General features: G+C 40.7%; 1 protein-coding gene across 1 annotated transcript; it reads left to right on the forward strand.

Moving 5' to 3' along the window:
- The first annotated feature begins 1,297 nt into the window (after window positions 1–1,297).
- On the forward strand, window positions 1,298–17,004 carry LOC146460232 (beta-galactosidase-like). The gene is made up of 11 exons (XM_085088293.1): window positions 1,298–1,555; window positions 2,138–2,259; window positions 2,828–2,856; window positions 3,526–3,601; window positions 4,793–4,887; window positions 5,838–6,018; window positions 6,731–6,955; window positions 8,280–8,473; window positions 13,420–13,620; window positions 14,586–14,942; window positions 16,282–17,004. Exons 1-11 carry the CDS (start codon window positions 1,326–1,328, stop codon window positions 16,507–16,509), a joined length of 1,938 nt encoding a protein of 645 aa, XP_084944419.1. The 5' UTR covers window positions 1,298–1,325; the 3' UTR covers window positions 16,510–17,004.
- Window positions 17,005–18,122: the final 1,118 nt, after the last annotated feature.

The raw sequence follows: 18,122 nt of genomic DNA on the forward strand, positions 1-18,122 counted from the left end.
TTAGTTCGTTAAATTAAAGGTGGTTGACTAACAAACAAAGTGATTTATCTCGACGATTGATTGATTGATTGATTGATTGATTGATTGATTGATTGATTGATTTGGCTTGGTTTCTTTATTCATTTACTGTTAAATTTGATTTGTTTTATTTTGTTCGTTACATACAGAGGCAAATTGGAGCCAATCCCACAAGATTAATCGTAAACTGTACATTTTTGGAGCATTGTAAAAATTTATAATTCACCCCCACCTTTCCTGACCCCAACAAAACCTACACCCTATTCCAAGCGAAAACGGCTGTAAAAAAAAAAACACCATTTGTGATTACATATTACACGAGGTACCGCGAACAAATGGTAGCTCGTTGGACTCTTGATCGATGGTGCGGTCTTGGTTTTTGGCCAAGGCGTAAGTCGTACATTGTCTCTCTCCTCCCAGGAGAATAAATGAGTACCGGTAAACTATCAGGGAGTGGGGTTTGGGCGAGGTGTTACCTGTGATGGACGAGGATCCTATATTTTATTTTATTACTATTTTTTTTTTTTTTTTTGAGCGTGAAATCAAGAATCCTTCTCCGGCGGGAAAATTTTAGGCGTAGAACCAGGAGTTGATTACGGCTACTGGTAGAACTTTTAAACAAGAGATTTAGGTCACATTGCCCGGGAACTAGGTGGAACTTTATTCAGGCATACAAGCATTTCTTGTTTCGCCGTTTTGTTCATTTAGACAGGAGTCAAATTTGAGCGCCCTGCAGATCGTGAACAGACAAACACCCGTGCCTAGGCAAGGTATCCGAATAAGCTCTTTTGCACGTGGCCATTCGGTGCTCGACAACAAGAATGAACTAGACCCTAAACCTGACAAAATTATACCGTTTTTTCCTTATAATTGTCTTTTACAAAAGAGACCTTTCATTTACCTGCTCTGTTTCAAATCCAGACTCAAAGAAAAGCTTTTCCTGTACAAGATTTCTTGTTGGATAGAAAGTGTAAACAAGCGAATCACGGAGACGAGTATTTGGCCGTATTTGTCAACAACAACAACAACTTTATGACTTTTTTTTAAACAAGAATTTACAAAGTTAGTAAAAACGATAACGGGAACTGGTGAACGTCACTCAGGATAACTAAAGAGTTAATCTAGCTGAGTAACAAAATTGAAAATTTAGACTTAAAGGTTGTTGGCAATAAAGCGTTTTGCACAGTGGGATGCCCAGACATGCTGTAATAAAATACCTCAATATACAGATAAGCCAATCAAAACACTTTATTTAAAGTCACTGACATTAATCTGTCTTTGATGACCTTCGATGCTGTTAATTAAACATGGGTCTCGTAACTAACTCTTTCCTCTGTATTGCCTTCTTCATTTCTACTCAATTCCATCATGCAACACCCAGGTCGTTCACTGTAGACTACAAAAACAATGTGTTTCTCAAAGATGGCAAGCCATTCCGCTATATTTCCGGAAGCATTCACTATTTCAGAGTTCCCAGAGCGTACTGGCGTGACAGACTAGCGAAGATGAAAGCGGCTGGCTTGAACACAGTACAAACGTAGGTATTTGTTATTCCTTATGCTTGTATGTCTTAATGATAAATTTAAAATTAATTACTCGACTGAAAGGGAAGAGATAGATACGCGTAATCCATTGAAGTCATATGAAGAGCCTGAGTTGACAAGGGCACGCAAGTAAGTAGCCTGAGTATCAGGCCTTCCTAAGGGGAGGGGGGAAGGGGAGGGGGAGGCAGACTTCGAAGCGCGAGTCGCGCGCGTGAGCGGCAAAGCCGCCTTCCATCGCCCACGCTACTCGCAGCTTTGCCGCTTGCGCTTCGAATTCTCGAGCAAAAGAGAGACTGCTCGCAGTCTACTTACTTGCGTGCCCTTGTCAACACAGACACTTCAGTGGATTACGCGTAAGATGTATTTGGAACCGACGTGGGAGGAGGGGGTGGGGGGGGGGGGTATACTCGACTGAGATGTAGGAAGGGTGACAAGGACAATTTCATTTTTCTACCCCTAATTGACACATCGTTTTGTGAGCTTGTTTTAGACAACCACTAGTTCATGTTTTATTGCGATTTTATCCAATCGAGGTGTTTTAAACGAAGTGTGTTCTTGTTTTGTGTTTTCTAAAGATATATAGCCTGGCAGGTCCACGAACGAGTTGAAGGCCAGTATGACTTTGAGGGAGACCATGACTTCGTGAGTTTCACTCAACTGGCAGGTTCCTTGGGCCTCTTAGTAATCATCAGAGCTGGTAAGGAAATTCTAAGAAACCTTTATAATTGTGGAGGGGGGTCCACTTGTTGGCAGCTTCCTTTCATAAGCCCCCATTTCGACCTCACACCGTTCTAGTGTACGGAAATTGAAAACACTTATGAATACGTTGCAAGAAATGGCTGAATAAGTCTTAATGGTACATCTGTTACTTTTACTTAGCATACGGCAATCGCGTTTTCAAATTCTCCATACATCTCAGTGTCAGTCGATCTGCGAAATCCTATCAAATGCATTTTAAAAAACGTTTCAATTTGTTCCCTCCCTCACTCATCGAATTCTTAATTTACTGCGCTTTTTTTTATTTATTAGTTTTATTTAGAATTACTGTGTTTGTTTTGTTTTGTTTTTCATCCAAACATACCCTGGTCCTAGGGATATTTTAATCTTCTAATTAAGGCGCAGTGCAAGACTGTTTAAGCAGAAAGGAGAAATGAAACCTTTTGGAACAGGCGAATGAAAACACTGCGTTTGGATCCACATTTGCACTCCCTACCCTTCGAACTTTGAAAAGGTCTTTTTTACTGGAAATGTGTCATTCCTTGCAGGTCCTTTCATCGCTGCTGAGCGAGATATGGTAAGCTTATTTCTACTCTACATACCGTAATAATCTTGAAAACGAGTTAGAGAAGAGAAGTAGGATAGATGTCCGTTAAGAGTCAGGTTTGGCGGTGTTTGCTCGGAAGGCGGACATACTTTTGGCTGGTTGATTTTGGCTAAGCAGACACAGGAGGCCATTACTTGGAGCCTCTATCTGTATTTATTCCGCGAGTCAACCCATTCCCGCATAGATCTATTTTAAACTGTTTTCCCGTGAAGAGGTATAATGTATCACAATTTGATTGTCATTGTTCTCCTTTGATTGGGTATTTGAACTGTGCGCGTTCCGAAGGTGCCTGGAGACCCTGAGAATAATATAAGAATATATCCACTCGGGGAAGGATTGACTCCAAGGCTAAGAATTAAAGATAGAGGCTCCGGGTCAGGGTCTCCTGTTAGATCGCATTTTGTACACTCAAATTCACAGCTAACCATCAAAACAGCAAAAATAGAACACCAGGAAAAAACGTGCTCAATTTCAGACCCAAAATCAAAAGTTCCCATCGTTTCTTTTTCCTGATACAAAGCAGATCAAAGTGTACTGACATCCTTTTTGCTTGTTATTTTTGTTGTTGTTGTTGTTGTTGTTTTTTTTTTTTTTTGAGGCACTTCAATGTATAGCTTACGTGTTCCGTTTCTATAAAAGGGTGGATTCCCGCCTTGGTTGTTGAGAAACTATACCGCAAGCAATATGCCGCGATTCAGGACGCTAAATAACACTGGTAAGTGAAAAATGATTGAAAGCCGGCTTTTTTATTATTCTTTTTCCATTCTCTAGCAATGATAATGATAATAATGATGACTTTTCCACACGTAATGTTTAAAATATAAAGCGCATGGGGTCCTGTGTGCATAACATATTCGGGGAGCAGGGATGGTGCAGTGCTGAGAGCACTTGCCTCCCATCAATGTGGCCCGGGTTCGATTCCCGGACTCGGTGTCATATGTGGGCTGAGTTTGTTGTTGGTTCTCGTCTTTGCTCCGAGAGGTTTTTCTCCGGGTACTCCGGTTTTTCCCTCTCCTCAAAAACCAACATTTCTAAATTCAAAATTCGATTTGGAAAGTGTGCCAAATTAGTGCTCTACGCTAAAGACATTGACACTTAAATAAAGTGATTTTATTTATTTATTTATTTATTTATTTATTTATTTATTTATTTATTTATTTATTTATTTATTTACTCATGATTATTAAAGTTGCTCTTTATATCAATCCTTCAGTTCCTTAGTCAACCTGTCTTATGCGCTGTTCATGCTGACCACACCCTGTCTCGTTCCCAGGCGTCTCTCTTTAGTGGAATGGAATGGATGCTTGGCCTTCCCAACAAGCTCCACGCCCCTGTTTTCCCGCTCTTTCCGCGAAAGGTCCGCGCGAAATGAAATGCGTTAGCGCCTGGGGACGAGACAGCATCGTTCCGATCTCAGACTGACAAACTGCTTTAGTTTTTTTTTTCCAATACGCAATGTGATTGATTAAAATAAAGCTCATGCTTTTTTTCTACTTTTTAACGAATCGCTACTTGCTCAAACGCGCTCTTCGGCGACATTTACTATCATTTACTTCGAATTCTCATTTTTCTGTTTTGTTGTGTTTGTTTGTTACGTTAATGTTTTTCAGTTATCGGTTGGAGTGACAACTTTGGTTTTAATGTTACGATGCTCAGCTGAAAACCACTCTATTCCATAAAGGAAGGCAAAGAAACGGGCCCTCACTTTAACACAGCACACAGTAGCGGAATTGCTTTTCATGTAGCTTTCTTTTTCGTACTTACTTGGTTCTAAAGCACTTTTCTTGAAGTTTTTTATGCAGAATTAGGTCAACCTGTGGGTCGATATCCGTAAAGAGGAAGGCCTGGTGCTCCCAGATACTACTCCAAACTGAATAAACACTCATTTGTTATTGCGCCTTCACAGCGTACATCAGTGCGGTGGACAGATGGATGGGAGTGTTGCTGCCAAAAATAAAACCTCTGATTTATTCCAACGGGGGACCTGTAATCACTGTTCAGGTGAGAGAAGGGTTCAAACTTCTAATAACAATTAGCTTTCTAGGAAAATGCCAGGATTGCGTAAGATGGGATAGAATAATGTTCGTCGTTATTCGGCTCAACAACTATTATATCTTTCAGTCAGTACGCGCGGTGTGATTGATCAATTTTGCGGGCCGTACGTATTTCACAGTATGGCCCGCTAAATTTGAAAGTTGTTCCTTTCCCGCGCGCCCGATTAACCTCAGAGATATACTAAATATCTTACTAACCTCGTTTTGTCGGTCCGTACTTTAAGTTGCGGATACTCGTTTTTTTTCCCGTTGATTCGCTTGGGCCATACATCAACGGGAAAAAAACTCGGTCCGTAACTTACAGTACGGACCTCGAACTCGGTTAATAAGACGTATTTATTCCACGAAATCTCAGCCGTGGAACATGAACGTACAGCTAACGAGCCACACAACTCCGTGTTTCTTTTAAGTTCATATACGACGAGATTTCTTGGAATCACCACAGGATCGTTATCAACCGGGTGAGGGATCCCCTATATAAGCTATATTAGGTACCCCTTCATCCTCTCTTGGCTACATGGATATTATGGGTATTGTGGCTCAAACACTTTTCTTAAATATTCCTCGGCGCAATGATGATTTCTGAACAAAAACTAGTGGGCCTAGAGGTCCGCAGTGCTCCGGTTCAAACCTATAGCTCCCAATCAAACCACTCATTCCACATCCCTATCGATTCCTTCTTAAAACAACAGGTAACCCAGTTTTACGCCCTTGGAGCGTATTGTTCAAGGGAATGCTCCACTTTCAACGATATCGAGTATTTTGTATCGATATTGTTTCTCACGAGTATCGTTTTTTTGGGGCGAAATATCGAGTACTTAGAATCAATATCGGCCCCCTGATGTGCGATTTTCAAGTAAGACACCTGACACTTTGCTCTTGAACTCTTGTGTCTAGGTAGAGAATGAGTATGGATCTGTACAGCAGTGTGATACCCGGTACCTTACTCATTTACAAGAATTGTTTTTGAAGTATCTTGGCAAGGATGTGGTCCTTTTCACAAACAACGGTTGTCAACAAAGAATGTTTAAATGTGGAACACTACCTGGGATATTATCAACGCTGGATTTTGGTGGAGGTATTGTAAATGATCCTTTATCGTAGACGTAGCCTTCCCTTGTAATGTGAAATCCGCCTTTGCAATGGGCCATTTCCGAGTTGCTTTGAGCCTTAATATGAAAGCTTGGCTAAGTAAAAAGTTCTTCAAAGGTCTTCAAACAACTTATTTTCATATGAAAAGCTTTGCACTTAGCCTCGTTTTTATAATGAGGTTCACAGCAACTCGGAAATGGCATAATATTTATTTTAAATGAAGGCGTATTGAAAGCGCATTTGTTAAAAATAAAGGAAATAACACAAAAAGGAAAGCAAAATAACGAATGAATGAATGAATGAATGAATGAACGAACGAACGAACGAACGAACGAATGAACGAATGAACGAATGAATGAATGAATGAATGAATGAATGAATGAATGAATGAATGAATGAATGAATGAATGAATGAATGAATGAACGAACGAATGAACGAACAACAAACGAACGAATGAACGATTGAACGAATGAACAAATGAACGAATGAATGAATGAATGAACGAACGAACGAACGAACGAACGAACGAACGAACGAACGAACAAATAAATAAAGTTTATTAACGTGTCAATAAAATATCTAGCAGAGGGTAAGCCCTCAGCTAATAGGGGACACCTAACTAAGCGTAACTAAGAATCTTAAACTGTACAATATTTTGTTATTGTTGTTTTTTGTTTTGTTTTGTTTTTTGTCACAGGAGTAAAAGTGGCTGAACCGTGCTTTAAGACCCAGAGTTTGTATCAGCCCTCGGGTCCCCTGGTAAACTCTGAGTTCTATCCCGGGTGGATCAACCACTGGGGTATGCCATTCCAACACAGAGATGCCGAGACCATTGCCAGGAACCTCGATAGTTTGTTAAGCTATAACTGTTCTGTGAATGTGTACATGTTTCATGGAGGAACGAATTTTGGATTTATGAATGGTAATTAACAGTTATCCACTCGCGTTTGTTGTTGATAGAGATGATAGATAGCCAACGAGGTTGCTGATTTTGCTTTGCAGGAATGAACAGAAGACAACTTAATGGTTTCTATTTCTTGAGCATGATATAATGGTTCGTCTACCATGGCCGCTAAGCCAATCAAATCCCTGGAATTACATTATAGGATGATCCCGTTTTTTAACAATATGTAATGAGTTGAAACACCCGGCCTGACACAGCATAAGCAGTCCTCACTGTCGATCTGTTTCAAAGCACAAAACACAATTTCGTCAATACCTTGAAAAAAAAAACATTTTACTTACGAATTGAAAGATAAGGAAAGTAAAAAAAGTTGCTTAATACCACAACAGGAAAATACTTCTTGATTGCGTTCATTTTAATATCGGGTTTACGGATTCACCCACAGAATTGGCAATCGTTGGAGCAACTTTTCACAGCGTTCATGCCTATTTTAAGAACAAATTCAAATGGCTTAAAAACGCCACCTTTTGGGTGGTTGATATCTATACACCTTACCTAGGAGCAGTTCTCCTTCAAGGGGAGATAATAGGGCACTTCTAATTTCTATCTACTAGTAATAATTAAAGATTAGAGAGTGCGTTCTATGTCACCAGGTTCTCTCTCCTTTGCCAAGTTGGTGATGATGTCATCCGCCCCTACAAAATCTGGGGAGATGCCAGATACGCGTCCCAAGATCCATTCATTCAATAAACGTTGTCTCGTACAGTCTCAATTCCAATCTGTATTAGGAGTGCGTTCTTTCCACGTCGAACACAAAAAGGTCCGAATCGTAACTTGTAAAGTCGTCATTACACGAACAATTTTTAACCAAAATTTTAACACAATACAGCGCGCGGGCAAACTTTTAACGCAACACTCTACTGCAGCAACGTGTTCCAAAGTTTTGAAGATAGATAAAAGCTTTCAATGTGTTGCCACAACAATTTCATCGTCATAATCATAATCAACCCTTAGCACTCGCGGAGGAGCATAGGGACAACAATTTGCTTCGTTAAAATTGCCCGCGCCCTATGTTATGCAAATAACAACTCTTAACGTAACAATGTAGTGTTAACAATTGTTCCGCATAAACGTCACCTTTACGCTATGCAACAGTAAAAACGAGATTGTTATCATGATCTTTGTGCTGTTATTGGTTAATTATGCTCGATATAAAACGAATTTACTGATAGATCAGCGTCCATAAATAACACAGATTCGGAAATTAAGCCAGCGTAAATTTAAAGACAGGTGTAATTCAAAAGTGAAAGTACGTTCAACTTTTATTAATTTCCTCTCCCAGGTGCCAACCTTGACAATGGTTACAAACCTCAGATAACAAGTTACGACTACGATGCACCGATCAGTGAAGCCGGGGACCTCACGCCAAAGTACTTTATTATGAGAGAGGTGATACTGAAGCATCGAGGTATCCCCCCTCCGTGGGTTCCTCTACCGACGCCAAAACAAGCGTTTGGAAACATTTACGTGACCAGGGTGAGTTTTGAAGTGAATATAGAGAGTTATTGGATGCCTTTCTGAGATGGATTCAGCCCTGACTACTGGGGTCCTTTCTCAAAGAATCAAATCTGAAAAGAAATCGTGGCATTAAAAAACTAATACCCTCTCTCACCCCACGCGCGGTTGAAAACTATGCACAGAAAGCAGAAATTAGCAAGTGCTCTTGGTATCCACTAGAAAAGAAAATTGGGGGTAACCATGTATTTTTAAGAGATAATAAAGCTTCAATATGGGAAAAAAACGCCATACATTTACTTTATATTTTACAGCTTTTTAGAATTATAGTTGCTTAATTATCTCTAAAATAGTCTAGTCAATCTGTGAAATTTGAAGGCCAAACCCACCACAAATTGCAACAAAAGCGAAACATGTCTCATTTTATTCCCAATTTATTGGGGAATAACATATTAAAAGTCACCGTAAATCGAAGCATTGGAACAATGTCATTTTGGACAAAGTTTAAACCACTATAATTTCATCCAAAATGTTATGCATATTTAATATCGCTGCCGAAGTTTAACAAAGTGCGAAGTTCTATAGCCGCCTACAGTTGAAGCTATTAGATAAAAAATTAGCAATCGGATTATGTACAACACTGCCAATGTAGGGACGTTCATTATCGTGGCTTATGACGTAATATGACGTCACATTTTTCGAATTATTTGCTAGAACGAAAAAAGACCAGCTAACTTTCTGATCAATACCAAACAGAAGTGCAACGGCATTTTGTGGAGGGTCGTCATGTCGTGCGACGTTCTGAACGATATTGGCTGAACTGTCTACCGAACAAGCCCTAATGAGAAGTATTACGAGTGCAAGAGGTTTGACAAGGGAAATGGTATGGATGAAGAGCAGAGACATGTGTGGCTGTTATCTATTCCAGCGTGTGCAGGTAAACGAAGCTCTTCAGGAATACACATCAGTCAGCTATTGTACAAATGATCAACACAACGACATATCCTTAATTAGCTCGTCAAGACAGATACACCAGAGGCACCCGCAAGGTCCTGGAATACTTACAATCCAAAGCACCATTTGATGCAAATGACAGCAGGCTACACAGCATTGATACTGGTGTCATAGCAAGTTGTTCAGTTAGCGCTGACAAGGGCAGTCAAGTCGAAAAGAAGACTGTGGATGGCCTGGTTGGCCAGAAAGTGCAAGAGTATGTTTCAAGAAGAAAGATCAGGCTGTGACCCTTGAAGTGAAAGATGCAGTGCACACAGGCACAGAAACTGTGGTTATTGATCCTACCTATGCTTCTGTTTCAGCGTCTCGTTTCAGCAGGGACATTTAAGGGAGAGTTGTTGGACAAAGTTTTCACTCATGAACTTTGCAGCTATCCACTTGCACTTTTTGAAACGACAAATGTTTTACCTTCCCCAAACAAAGCTGCACTCGCCGATACCACGGGGAAACAAGTTCCAGCTATGCCTAGCCCAGCAACACCTGCCCAGTACGTTTTGGATGGAGATGCCCTTCTCCACAGAATTCTGAGGCTTAGTGGTGAGAAATTTGACGCAATCTGTAGTCGCTATGTTTATTATGTGTTGGACAAATATAGATTTCCTGTCATAGTATTCGATGGCTATCAAAGCGGACCGTCCACAGAAGACAACACCCAAAGTAGACGAAACAAATCTAGTACGTCTGTTGAAGTGCGTTTCACTGGGGAAATAACATGTTCTATGAAAAAGGTTGTGTTCTTATTCAACAAGACCCACAAGCAGAGGTTCATAACGCTACTCTCAAGTCACTTACAACAGAACAACATCGTAGTCATAGATGCAGAAGCTGATGCAGATGTGCTAGTGGTACAAACAGCAATTGAGTCAGCTGCATCGAACGACACAGTTTTAGTTGCCAATGATAAAGATCTCCTCGTACTTCTTTGTTGTAATTCAAAGAGCACAAATTGTGAACTGTATTTCAGCCCGGAACCAACGTCAAACTTGCAACGAGCGGCTGAAACATTAATCAGGTACAAAGAGTGCTTGGTGGTCAGATCTGTGACAATCTTCTTTTCGCACATGCATTGCTGGGATGTGATACCACCTCTCAAGTGTTTGGTATTGGTGAGCCGGCGGCTTTAAAGAAACTCAGATCGAATGCTTTCTTCTGAGAGAAAGCTGATGTGTTTCAGGACTCGCACGCCACACCAGAAGATATCCGCATTGCTGAGGAAAACGCACTGGTCTGCTTGTACAACGGAAGACCTGGTGACAAGATCGATACCCTTTGGGTGCAGCATTTCCTTCGCAAAGTTTCATCCAGCACGTCATGTGTGCAACCGCGGACACTGCCACCAACATTAGCCGCAGCCAAGTACCATAGTCTACGTGTGAACCACCAAGTCCAGCAATGGCGTAAAGTGCACAATGGTGTGCTACAGAATGGGGGTGGAAGTTGAAAGATGACAAGATGTCACCTGTTGCAACTGACCTATCAACTGCAACTGCAAGACAGACTACAGTTCCAACGCTGCAGTTGTGTGAAGTTTGGTTTGTACTGTTCCCCTGCATGTGGGCAATGCAACAGTTTGCTGAGTTGCAACGTAGAACTTCCTGAGGGAGATTGTGATTTTGACGATGAGTGACATTATTAAGAGTTTATCTGCCGCTTCAGGTACGTTTTAAACTCTTACTACTAATGTGGTCCACTAGACTGGTAATTTGTCTGATATTTACAGTGTATAATAGTTAGGTGCCTACTAGCAGGTGTGCTAGTTCGTATACAGTTCGTCAAACACGCTTCCATTTCTGTCAATTATTTTACATTTTTACATTCACCGTATATTTAGTATTAAAATAATAACATAAATATTTTCAAACTTTGTTATTGTCGCGCTTAAAAAATTAGTCAGAAACGAAGTTGTCATCAGTGAGTTTTTGAACTTTTCGAAATACGAAACCAGTGGACACCAAAATTCTAAAATTATCATAGTTTATTCCGTCATGATTACATCAGACCTCATAACATGCACCATATACAATATACAATATAATACAGTAAATATACCATATACAACTCTCAAATTGATTTAATTTGTTGCCCAATCAATTTTCGTCAACATTTTCCCATTTTTTTTTTTGGAATTAGAGAGTCTACTTCTACCTCAGTGTTCCATCGCTAATGTCACTGCATAAATTAAATATGGTGGATTTTCGAATTTTAATAACGATTCATATTCCCGCAAAATTAACCTTGTTCCAATGCACCGATGTTTGGTGACTTTTAGTATGTTATTCCCAATGGTATTACCAGTGGAATGAGACCTATTTAGCTTTTGTTGCAATTTGTGGGGGGTCATTCACTAACTTTACCGGACTAAAAACTGCGTGGTTACCCCTAATTTTCATTTTGGATTCCAATAGTCCTCGCTAAGATCTGCCTTTCCCGCATGTCTATAAACCGCGCAAAAATACTTCCTCATTAGTAGGCACCGTCCTTAAATGCTAAAATTTTAGATCTCGCTACCGCTTGGCATACTACAAGGGTAAGAAACGCACTCCATTCGGTTGACACCCCCCCCCCCCCCCCCCCATTTAGACCAGAGTTTGTTCGTTGTACGAGTCAAGTTCGAGGTCACGAGTCAAGTTCGAGTCAGGTTCCGTTTCTTCTGTTTTCGTTTTTCCTTTTGCTTCGTTTTTGTCTTTATCAAAGGCTGTGATTGTGATTCTTGCTTTCATAATGATATGCCAACTGATGTTCGAAGATATTATTGTCAACGCGATCTGCAAATTAACCCCAGTCCTCATTCATTCTCGCCATCTAGAATTTTCCTGAAAGGGTTTGTCCAATGTTGTTGGTGACTGAAGCTTCAGTCACTATGCCTTGTGAAACCCATGTGTTGAAAAAATTAAAAATTCCCGTGGCCGTCTACATTTTTCCCGCGAAAGGTAAAGATTCTATTCTATGTTATTAAAAACTGCATCATTGTATAATGCAATGCGAGGGATTTGATTGGCTTAGCGGCCATGGTATATGAGCCATTATACCATGGCCGAGAAATGGCGACCATTAAATTGCCTTCTGGTCGTTCCTGCACAGCGAAATCAGTAAGATCCTGCAATATTTCTCGGTTGTTTTTAATAAAACAATTATTCCACTTGCGCTTGTTGGATATGAGATGATTATAGCCAACTCGGCGCTACGCGCCTCGTTGGCTATCTATCATCTCATATCCAACGCAAGCTCGTGGAATAATTGTTAATTATCCTGGGTTTCCCCGTAGACGCAACAAAATGGCGCTTGAGTCAGGTAGGTAATTCATCACCGTCCGTTTTCTCAGTCGGGGAAATGGGATTTCTGCTTCAGGTGTATGCAACTACAGGTCTTAATCTTCCTAGGAAATTAATGAACTCTAACGGATGTGGTATATTTTCCCACAGTAACAGCAAGTCACATTGGTAATGGCTCTAGCGATCGATATTAACGAGAAATGTTGCAAACCTAAAAGTTTTTTTTTTTCTTTCGTTTACCACTAGCACATCATTACGTAAAAGAGAATAGCAACCAAAAGTCATAAAAAGAGAGAAAAATAAAAGTTGGACCCTGACTCGAACTTAACTCGGACTCGAGCCTGACTCGTGCTCTTTCAGCGGACCCTCCTGGTATAGACCACTATTTGGAGGGCCCCGGGTGGCGTTCTCGATGGTGAAATAGGTACTCCTTTCGGCGCGGACCATCCCAGTTTAGACCACTGTATGGAGGGCCCACGGGGTGGTAACCCTTTCCGCATATTACGAGGGTGAAAAAGGCACTCCCTTCGACGGACCTTTCCGGTATAGCTCACTCTATGGAGTACTCCCTCAGCCTCCACGTAACCTTGCTCTTGAAGACACGGAAAGTCACAAGAGGTTTTGAAGAAAAACAAATTCCGTCGCGCAGTCATATTTATCCTACTTTCTTTCGTCCTCTAGGTAGCATACTTGCTGGATGTCCTGCATCACCTCTCTCCTGGCGGACCAATCAGATCTGTCCTTCCTAAAACCATGGAAAGCGTTGGACAAAACTACGGCTTCATGTTATACCGCACACAAATTCCTACAAAATTTACCAATAATATCGTGGAAATGGAAGTTCAAGGGTTGAGAGATCGTGGTATTATTTTAGTTGGGAAGGTTTGTACATGTAAATCAAGTTTGCGGCCTCTCGTTGTCTTTGTTGTTGTTGCTGTAATAAATTTTCCATGATTTGTAACCCTTTTCACTCAGCTTCTGACTAAAATGTCATATGTGGCAGTAACTACAGTTAATGTATGGGACTTTGATGAAATACTATATCTGCACTACAATTTGCCACATATCTACGATGAATATATTTACCTTGTAGATGTTGGCTCATTATTATCTTTTACTATAATTGATGCATCAAGACCTCAATTACCCTAAAAAAAAAAACCCCTAAGACTCTTGAAAAACCGATGCAATCACCGTACGTCAATTCCTTACATAACTCAGTATTACCGTGTCTGGTTTGCGCAGAAATGTGATGTTCTGATTCCCAACCCTTTGGTGGCAAAGAAAGATAAAATAAAATTCGCTTGGAGTGAAGGCTACAAGGGTGTGCTTTCCATGGGAGGCTTAAAACTCAAAGTTCAAGAGAAGAGATTATAAGTACTTTTAAACGCAGTGTGAAAGTGAGCAGGGACACCTTATTTAACTTTTGCAACATTTATTCCATTTCATTGCCTAAAGGGGCGCTGTTACCGAGATTTTGCTGTATGTTTGCTAAAACTGCCCAAATATTTGACAAGAAACCCATTTTTTAACGTGAAGTCGCTTTAGGAGCACCGGGAGGAGAGTATGAAATGATTTCCCCGAGAAAGAATGAACTATAATCAATGTTTAACAATTTTTCCAAAACTGACAGGAGAAACTTGAAAATATTGGCCAATTTTTTCAAGTTGCAATCCATTTCCATCCTAGCCATCTGCAGACAAAAATCAATGATACTAGGTTGTGTTCCCTAGAAGGATTATTTTTAACGAAAGTGAACAATTTTTTTGTTGTTCCCATCAATACAAACATGTTGTTTTTCTATTCAAAGTGACACTAAAATAGGTGACACTGCCCCTTTAACACAGGTGCGAAAGGCTACTTTGAGTCGTTCAGGATCAAACAGCACAATATTCACCTTGGAAGACAATCTGACACTGGACATACTGATAGAAAATCAAGGACATGTCACTGGTGGAACAGACATGCAGGACCCAAAGGGAATCCTGGGAAATGTGACCATCAACAAGGAAATCCTGATCAACTGGGAAATGTATCCACTCAACCTGGACAAACCTGATGAGTGGAGAGGTGCAATTCAGAATCATTCGAATTCCGTGCAGGATCCTCCCGTGTTTTTCTCTGATGTGCCAGCATTTTATTCAGGATCTGTTTATGCAGAATCCGACGGAGACACGTTCTTGAAGTTTCAAAATTGGCACAAGGTAAGGAGCTTTTAAACAAAGTTAGACACCTTCTCGGCCACTAAGTAAAGACGGTTATGTGGCAAGCGCATCGGACCTTCTTTTGTGTTGCAATCTAGGGTTGATTAGTTCCTAAAAGGGACGAAACATCGAATTCTTGATCGGCGTAAATCCTAGATTTCATTACCTAATTCGAAAGGACTTATTCTTGGCTAAGCAAAACAAACGAAAATGTTAAACAGCACCACAGAAAAAGTAATGCTCGGAAGCTTTCATTTGAAAGGTTACACTTGAGGATTTCATTTACAGACTCAAAAGTTAGCGCCAATTTGTGCACTATGATAAATCACAGCACCACAGCAAAGTGCTGCCCAGTAGGACCCAGTAGCTTTCATTTCAATAACCACATTTTGGGATTTCATCCACAAGCTCAAAAAATAGAAGCATCTTGTACAGCATGGTCAACAGCACCTCGGGAGAGTATACACTTGAATAGTTAGAAAAACTTTGAACAGTAACAAACAGCATTGGAGCAAAGTACTGCTCATTGGCTTTCATTTGAATGGTTACACTTAAGGATTTCGTATACAGACTGGACCACCTTACTCGAGTCGGGTTTAGCCTCTGGATGATTAAGGCTATTAAAGGAAACCTCCACTCTGGTAATAAATCAACATTAAATTGCTGAAAAGACAATCTAATTTCAAATTTCGTTGGGAAACATGAAATAATATTTCCGTGTATTTTCCCTTTTAAATTTCCCGGGCGCCGCCATCTTGGATTTCATGACATAAAACGGTTGCTCAATTGTTTCACACAAAAGAACTTCTGCTGACTAACAAAAGCGGCAAGCGTATGACGTCAAAAATCCAAAATGGCAGCGCCCAGGAAATTGAAAAGCGAAAATAGGCGATATTCATATGTAGTTTTCAGTACACTTGAATATTATTTCTACTTTTTAAACTAAAATTTACAATTTAGACACGATTTCCAACAATTTACTGTCAATTTGTTGTCGGAGTAGAGGTTCTCTTTAAATATTATTAAAAACTGGATCATTGTATGATATAATCCCAGCGATTTGATTGGCTTAGCGGCCATGGTATATGAGCCATTATACCATGCCCGAGGAATAGCAACCATTAAATTGTCTTCTGATAATCCTTGCAAAGCGAAATCAGCAAAATCTACTGAGCAGTATTTCTTGATTGTTTGTAACAAAACAATTATTTCACTCACACTTGTTGGATATGAGATGATTCTATACCCAACTCGGCGCTACGCGCCTCATTGGCTCTCTATCATCTCATATCCAACGCGCGCTCGTGGAATACCGGTAATTGTTAATTATTCCTTGCAGGGCCAGGTTTACGTCAATGGTTTTAATTTGGGCCGTTATTGGCCTGTCGCCGGACCTCAAGAAACGCTGTACGTTCCTGGCTCGCTGCTGTCTTCGGGATCAAATGAAGTACTTTTCTTGGAACTTGATGGCGCACCCTGTTGGGTTCCCGAGCTCTGTTTTGTGCAAAGCGTTTCCACGCCCATTCTTAATGGACCTGTGCATGTGAACCCTCACCCTCATGTGTAGGCACATAATCGATCCCCGATCTCTCTTCTCATCGCTTACTAGAGCAAGAAGAGAACAGGGGTGCTTACCATTTACATGGAAAACCTGGAAATTCCAGTTGGAAAATCAAATGGCACGCATCATTCCATTTAGAGTACTTCTGAAATTATGGGCTTCTTGTCAAAGTGATGCATTTTTATTACTCCTTTTGGGATTTACAGCTGATGTTCATACATTTGCATGTCAGTATCCATCTTCTGTTAAGACAAGCTAACGCATTTCGTATTTATGCCGAAAATTTCCATCCGGGTGGTTTGCGTAAATGGTAAGAACCCCTGGAAACCAGGTTGGGGAAAATTCTAAAGTTGGACGGATGCGAGTACGATGTAAATTTATCAATATTTTGCATTTATTTCGACATCGATGTTAGACCGCTTTTCAATTGACTGTCTAATTTGGTGATTGCTTTCGTTTTGCTTTTGATTGGTTATTAAAACTCGCGCCACTTTTTCAACCAATGAGATGAGAATTAAAACCAGTCGTTCCTTGCTCGGACGTGTTTTCCCACGCTTGGCGCCTGGCACCTTCGTGGTCTGATTGGTTCATTGCACTGTTTACATCCATCATGATTGGCCAGAGTAACAGCACGCGGGGACCGCAAACTGGTATTGCGAAGCGCATGAGTAGACATTTTTTCGCTACTGAGCCTGTTCACAATTATCGCGTTCGAAGGACACAATTCTTGTCTTTTGTAGGGGTCGAGTTCAGCATTCGCCAAGGCTTCGACTCGTGTTACGCTTGCATTTGTGTCAACAAGTCGTTTGTGTCGTTGAACGCATTACTGTAATCTCTGATTACTACTTGTTACCATGTAGCCATCACTCATAGGTTATCATTGCGGCATTACTCAAGGTAACATCTGAAATTGTGTGGAGATTCAGTCGCCAGGTGCTTGCCAGCGATACACTGCTGGATGGAAGTATAACCGAGGAAAGCAGAAGAAGCATATTTACCTGGGTGTTGAGCAACGTCGATAAAATACTTGAACATCCTTGGAATCACAAAAATTCCAATTTTTTGTAGTGATAAATATAGTTGTGTTGTTATTTTCGTTGTTTGTTGCGGTTGTTTCAATTGATTACTTATTGAAGGAACGCAAAAGAGTCAAACACCCCATGCACGGCGAACCATCACAAACAACTAATAACAAAAGAAGACTGTCAGCTCAAGAATTTCCTTACATTTAATTTAAATAAAGACAAATTACGGCTAAAACGAACTTCGCTCGGTAAACTGTTCCAACTATCTACAACTAAAGCTTTTTAAAAATGAAAATTTTAAATCGGAGGTCCTAGCATAGTTTTTCCTAGCCTGCGTAGCTGGCGGTTTTGGTGGGCGGGAAAGCCGGGTCGAAACGAGTGGTGCGGCTGCCGGGGAAATGGGGCGAGATCCGCGACCCCGCGGCTTCGCCACTCGTTTTGGCCTTTGTGCCTGCTTTCCCGCGAGCCCACCAACAAAAACCGCCAGCTACGCAGGCTACGTTCTTCCTCAGCTTCAGGCAGTGAAAAACCTCTGAGAGGGGTGTACTGATCATCCACACAATAAAAGCTGCTTCCAGGTGTACTACGCCGCAG

The sequence above is a fragment of the Pavona decussata genome, unplaced genomic scaffold (assembly GCF_977016875.1).
Source record: "Pavona decussata unplaced genomic scaffold, jaPavDecu1.1 SCAFFOLD_214, whole genome shotgun sequence".
In the NCBI taxonomy this organism is placed as follows: Eukaryota; Metazoa; Cnidaria; class Anthozoa; order Scleractinia; family Agariciidae; genus Pavona; species Pavona decussata.